The sequence below is a fragment of the Crassostrea angulata genome, chromosome 4 (assembly GCF_025612915.1).
Source record: "Crassostrea angulata isolate pt1a10 chromosome 4, ASM2561291v2, whole genome shotgun sequence".
Classification (NCBI taxonomy): Eukaryota; Metazoa; Mollusca; class Bivalvia; order Ostreida; family Ostreidae; genus Magallana; species Magallana angulata.
Genome location: NC_069114.1, coordinates 3,119,994 through 3,126,401, shown reverse-complemented (window position 1 = coordinate 3,126,401; position 6,408 = coordinate 3,119,994). Strand labels below are relative to the sequence as shown.

The window sequence follows — 6,408 nt, the reverse complement described above, 5'->3', positions numbered from 1 at the left end:
TTTTACAGTTAAGTATTTATTTAGGCATTGTCATATTAAAGAAACTCATCTTACGTCTTAGCTAACCAATGAAAACATTCATTTTTTGTGCATCTTGATAATAGAAAAAAATAAAAAACGAAAGTGGCCGCAGTCTTGTACATATTTTTTTCCGTTTCTATGTTAATAAGCAGTCTAAAATTGTGCTATACTGAAAGATTGGTGTATGTACTCGAATGCGGCCTTATAGAAATATCAGATCAAACATTACAAAAACCCATATATTTTACAAAATCCGTAAACAAGGTCCGGTTTCGGAGTTTACAATTACCAAACGCACGTGAATTTTAGCAAACGAAAGTTACTTTCATGCATGGGGTGTCCTACATGAATTATTCCGGCGAACATTTTAAAGATATCATGTGTTTGATTTTTCACATTTCGACAGGGCCAATATGTTATACTTAGCGTACCCAGTTCTTACATGCTATGATAATCATTTCCTAAGGGTTAAATAATAATATAAATGTGATAATGAAGTAATGTTACGATGTATAGCGGGGTATCGGTCTTGTCTGTGAACAGCATAGGTAATACGGTAGTATGATACCCTGTGCTTCATCTAGGGAAAAAAATATGTCAAAATCCTATAGGGATGTATAATACGCACCCCTTTCTCATAGTAAAAAATCCTGGAAAAAAAGTGTGTATTATATTCACCGGATTACGGTATACTCTATTCAATGATAACAAATCTATCGGGTTGTTGAAAACAACTGTACTTTCCCTAAATGATATGATTATACAGCTTTATATTTAGTATAATTTCCAATTTTCTTTCTATTGTACAGATGTGTGATGTACTTGTCCATGTAGTAACGCACAGTACATATTCATTGCACATAGAATCAGTGAATCGGTACTAGATAATTTTTTATTTCATCTTTATCAAGGAACTTTAGTTAAGGAATCGAAATTATTTGTGCTCCAAGAAACTACCCAGTATTGCAAAAATTACTGTTTGATTGTTTAATGATCATCATAAGAGAGACAGAGAGAGAGAGAAAGAGAAAGAGAGAGAGAGAGAGAGAGTACCGGTAAGTGTTAGACTTAACTTTAAGTAAATTTTACTTGTAATTCAGTGTAATAAGTTAGTTTTATAGTTTCCATTATATTGAAACCTTTTCCCTAAAATTGCGATAGATTTCATGCACTCAGAGTCCACGTGCTACCCCTGTCAAGGACCAACCTAGGGGGCGACTTGGGCGAAATAGTCACTTTTTGATCGGTAACTTCGCCGGAATTTCCTCCGAAGGAGAAGTTGAAGTCGCCCTATATTTTGAGTTCACAATAGTGTAAATTACCCCCAAAGGCAATTGAATGATAATTAACTAATTCTAAAGACGTTTTCACAGCCTCAGTTAACCCCTGTTGTGATTAATTACTCAAGACTGTCTTATCTTTAGGGGTTATAAATACGGGTGATGCAACCACATACTGTGCAATCAATGTTTATTTCTTTTAGTGTTGATGTAACAATTAGTTGGTAATTTGTTTGTAATCAGTTAATAACTCTGCCAAATCAATGCTAAAATAATCATAAAACCGTTTGTTAACAGTTATCTTTGAAAAATAAGATCCTCTACATAACGACTGTAATTGGGTCAAAGGGTAGGACTAATACCTCCAAAATACACAGAAATACTGAGACTGATTTTATTTGCCATTTAGCTAACACAATTACAAAACATTTCATCTATAAAATGTATAAATACATCAAATAAATTAAATTTAATAAATTGGATAAGTTGTTTTTTTATTTTTAGAAGTTGTTTTATTTTTTATTGACTAAAGCTTCTAATCTAATTTAAATTATTAAAGGTTGAATCTGTGTATATCATCATTAGTGTTATGCCATTGTCAAGTAATGTAAATCTCCCTGATTTCTCAAACTTCTCCCTATTTTTCTGTTAGGGAGAAGTAAAGTCTCCCTAAAATTTTGCTCTAGGTTGGTCCCTGGTTGCTGAGATATATTATTTTAAAACTCGATGGTCAATTACCAATGAATTGTAATTAATTAATTCTGCAGTGGCGGCCATCTTGGCGAAAATTAAAGCAGCTGCCTAAGGGTTAATTTAAGTTGCGAAAATGATTTGACAGTAGGTAAGTGTTGATCATTTGTGATATATGGCTGCAATAATGTTAAAATGTAGAAATAAGAGGTCTGTTACAAAAATTCAGGGAAACTGGAGTCGAAACATGGGGAGAAGCGTAGACCGTCTTCGGTTCCGACATTAACACATTTTCCAGAATCAAAATATGAGGGCTTACGAAGAGAAGTGGATGTAGGCTATGCCCGTCCACTTCTAAAAAGAGAATAGAGATGGATCAACCAAAACAGGTGTAAAGGAACAACAAGAGATGTGGTTGATCTGAGTTATTAGATTTTAGAAAATGAAGTGTTTGAAAATCTAAGAAAAATACAAATTGAATTTGAATTTATATATATAGGGCCTACATGTAATACGTCTGTTTCGAGATAGCCTCCCTTTGCGTAGCTCTTCGCGCGCGGAGGTAAATTTTGTCTCGGAGTAAACCGGAAGGTGGGACAGATTTGTTTATATTGACAACTATGCCGGTCTATCATTGCTGCGTGCCAGAATGCACATCTTCGACAAGAAAACTACAAGATTTGGATAAACATCCACACATGAAAGATGTAACGTTTTATTCATTGCCTAAAAAGTCGGACCAAAGAAGAAGAAATCAGTGGATAAGGCTCATCAGACGGGAGAAGTCTTGGGTGCCGAACAAATATACAAGAATTTGTTCTTGCCATTTTGAGCACGGCTCAAATACTCCGACATTATTTCCATACAACAATTTTAAAAAATCGTCTTATACTAGGTATATTTCTTAATGAATGCCTCATAATAATATAATATTGACTGTTGAATATTGGCAAACTTAATGAGCAGACGACAGTTCTTTCTTTTCATATATAAAAGTTTATGATTTCTTTCAAGCTCATTGTTTATCTATAGAATGTGATGAGTGTCATGAATATAAATTCAGCTGTTTTCACGTCAAATATTAAGGATTTTCTCTGCTTGTTAATGTGAAAATATGTTTAACACTATTATTTATAACTCTTGATTGTTAAAAAAACCTAGCCCTTTTCTAAAATGAAATTGATTTAACAGGAAAACAAGCAACTCTATCCAGATGCCAGTTGATATCAGTGATGAGGAGGAAACTTCAACAGAAAGCAATAGTGGCATACTTCTTCATCATTATGAAGAACACAACATCCCCTACGTTGCTGAGGAATATGAAATCAACACCAGTCATGATAGATCTGAGGGTAATTACTCATCAATCAAAAACACGCTTTCTACCCTGTTATCATACATATTTTAACTGTCGTTAAATTTTTTAAATTGCAATAAAAAGGAGTATGAAAAAACTTCATAATTTTATATCTGACTTTTGATATTATTATTTATTCAACTCTAAATTTAAGCTTTGAGTTTTTAAGAAATATAATTAGTATGACCATTCATTGATTATAACCGGCTGTATCACTTTATTTAATCTCATTATAAAATTAATTTTTTTCAGGTGTGAAGCATGTGAAGAAAGTGGAGTGTGTTACAAATCCTCCCTTCCTTGATCATGTTTATGCTGCTGGTACATCACCAGGTTCTACTGATGTGAACGTCCAGGATACAGCAGTGCAAACGGACATGACCATGAATGATATCAACATAATGTCTGATCAAATCCACCAACTTCAAGCAAAACTTGATGACAAGACCACTCTTTTAAGAGATTGTTTTATTGAGACTGTTACCAAAAATGATGAGAATGTTAAATTGTACACAGGATTACCGTCACTTGCTATGCTATTGGGTATTTTCAATATTTTATCTGCCAAGTGTTCTGCATTAAAATACTGGTCAGGTCCACCCAGTGCCCAGGAGAAAAATTACCAGAGGAACAGACATGGAAAACCTGGTCCATCAAGAAAATTATCTTTTTATCAGGAATTTATTCTTTCACTTGTTCGCTTACGTTTAGGATTATTTGAGTTTTGTATTGCTGATCTGTTTGGTGTATCTAAAAGTAGGGTTTCCCAGATTTTTATTACTTGGATAACTTTTATGTCAAATGCATTTGGAAACTTTTTGAGATGGCCATCTCGGAGACAAGTAAAAAAGTATATGCCATTGTCCTTTAGGAAGCAGTACCCTAATACACGTGCAATTATAGATTGTACTGAATTTTTTCTACAACGACCTAGATCTCCAACTGCTCAAGCAGCTACATATAGTACATATAAGTCTAAAAACACAGCTAAATGTTTGCTAGCTATTTCACCAGCAGGGAATTTTACTTTTGTTTCAAAACTTTATGGTGGCAATGTGTCTGATAGATTTATTACAGAAGATTCAGGGTTTTTAAATTTTGTAGAAGAGGGTGATGACATAATGGCTGACAGAGGTTTTACAATAAGAGATCTGCTCACTGATAAGAAAGCCACCCTGAATATTCCTCCTTTTACCAGAAAGTGTCCATGGGGGAAAAAGAAACGCCTTAATGTTAATGAAATAAAGCAGACACGCAAGATAGCCAAACTTAGAATTCATGTAGAGAGGGCTATACAGAGACTTAAGTTATTTAGGCTTATAGGAAATGTAATTCCATGGTCACTTAAACCAGTTATTAATCAAATGATTAAAGTTTCAGCATTTCTTTGTAACTTAATGCCAACTCTAGTGAGAAAGTAGAAGTCTTTATGTTGTTGTTTTTCAAGAATCAGTTTATTTAGAGTTATATAATGACTTGTTAATTGGAAAAGCATGCACCAATATTTGTGCACTTTGATTTCAATTTTTCCTGCAATGTTTAACATTCATATATATATATATATATATATATATCTATATTTATATAGTCATGCAGTAAATATTTTTCAATTAGATAAATAATCATAACATAGTATTAGCATTTTTAAGTACTTAATCAAAGTACTTTATCAATCATGATACAGATATACCGGTAATTGTGTTTTGCTAGTTAATAATTGTTCATAAAATATTTGCATTAATCAAAATACACAATAATTACTTTTTTTGTAATTTTGGTTGTACAAAATTCTCAAAAAATATCTTTGATTTTTTTAACAATGAATTCCAAAGCAATGGATCAAAAAATATTCTTTCACTGTAAATTTGATGTTTTCCAATTTTGACACCACCTTCCAAATACACTACAAAATCACACCACTGTACATTTGCCACAGCCATCTGTGTTTGTATTTGTGTGTACCAATTAGAGTTCTCTTTCAATTTCATACACCCATTCTCATCACTTTGAATATGATAATTTTCATTGAAAATCTGATCTAAAGTGTAATTTCTAAATTTGTATGGACATTTTATCTCGAGTACTCCTGTTCCACAACACTTACACTGCAAAATTCCATCAGGCGAAGCACCTAGGAATGGTACATAAGGATTAACAATAAGACCTGTGGTTTTTACTTTACCACTTTTGTGTTCTGAGACATACTTTTTTTCATATAAATTTCTTGCCAAAACTTCTCTTTCCTTACCATAGATAGTGGCAGGTGTTGAAAATGATGTACAGTCATTACTTAATATTTGCTTTACAATATAGTTGTTTGGGTCATTTCCTTTATAGTTACAAACATTGTGCATGACAGAAGATGTAATTCTGCCACATCTGTATTCATACCAATAAACTGACTCAGATTGTTGGTCAGTAAGCCTGTTGATTTCAGTACAATCTGATTCATCAAAGCATGTTGATAGGTAGTCAAAAATTGATATACCGGTATTTCCATTTGGATCAAAATTTGCAATACATTGTGGAAGAGTTTTGGGTACATTTTGATCATTATTATTATCATTGTTCATGTCAAGAACTTCAATAATTTGAGTGTCAAACCCTTTCACTAAATCTAAAAGCATTTCATCAATATCAGGATTATTTTGATTAACGATGGTAGGGTCAAAACAATGTTCAAATGGAAGAATACGGGTTTGCTCAGTTGACTGTTCAATTTCATCCAGCAGTTTGGGTTTTGATTCTTTACGAGGTATATCCCAAATGCATTTTCTGTCAGTACATGTTTCAGTGTTCCTATCAATATGCCTCTCTGACCACAGTGACAAACTGAACAGTAGGGCCACAACATGTTTACATCCACCATCATCTCTTAATAAAAAGATTACAATTAAATTATTATTAAATTGATATACATGTATCTCAATGATGCAAATATTTTATCTTACAGTACATTATCCTGACTTTTCAATTGTCATTTGAATTCATGTTTTAAAAATGTCTCAGTAAATTTTACATGTGTATCTACCGACTGCTCAAAACTGGTGCCATATAACT

The 6,408-nt window shown here is 32.8% G+C and overlaps 1 protein-coding gene across 1 annotated transcript in view; it reads left to right on the top strand.

Moving 5' to 3' along the window:
- The first annotated feature begins 2,508 nt into the window (after positions 1 to 2,508).
- LOC128180911 (uncharacterized) overlaps positions 2,509 to 6,408 on the top strand; it is a 4,803-nt gene continuing 903 nt past the window's right edge. The window contains exons 1-3 of the mRNA XM_052849103.1: positions 2,509 to 2,886; positions 3,183 to 3,343; positions 3,601 to 6,408. The exon at positions 3,601 to 6,408 is cut by the window's right edge and continues 903 nt beyond it. Of these exons, the coding sequence (XP_052705063.1) occupies positions 2,612 to 2,886; positions 3,183 to 3,343; positions 3,601 to 4,769 (1,605 nt within the window). The 5' untranslated portion in view covers positions 2,509 to 2,611 and the 3' untranslated portion in view covers positions 4,770 to 6,408. The remainder of the gene's footprint in view (positions 2,887 to 3,182; positions 3,344 to 3,600) is intronic.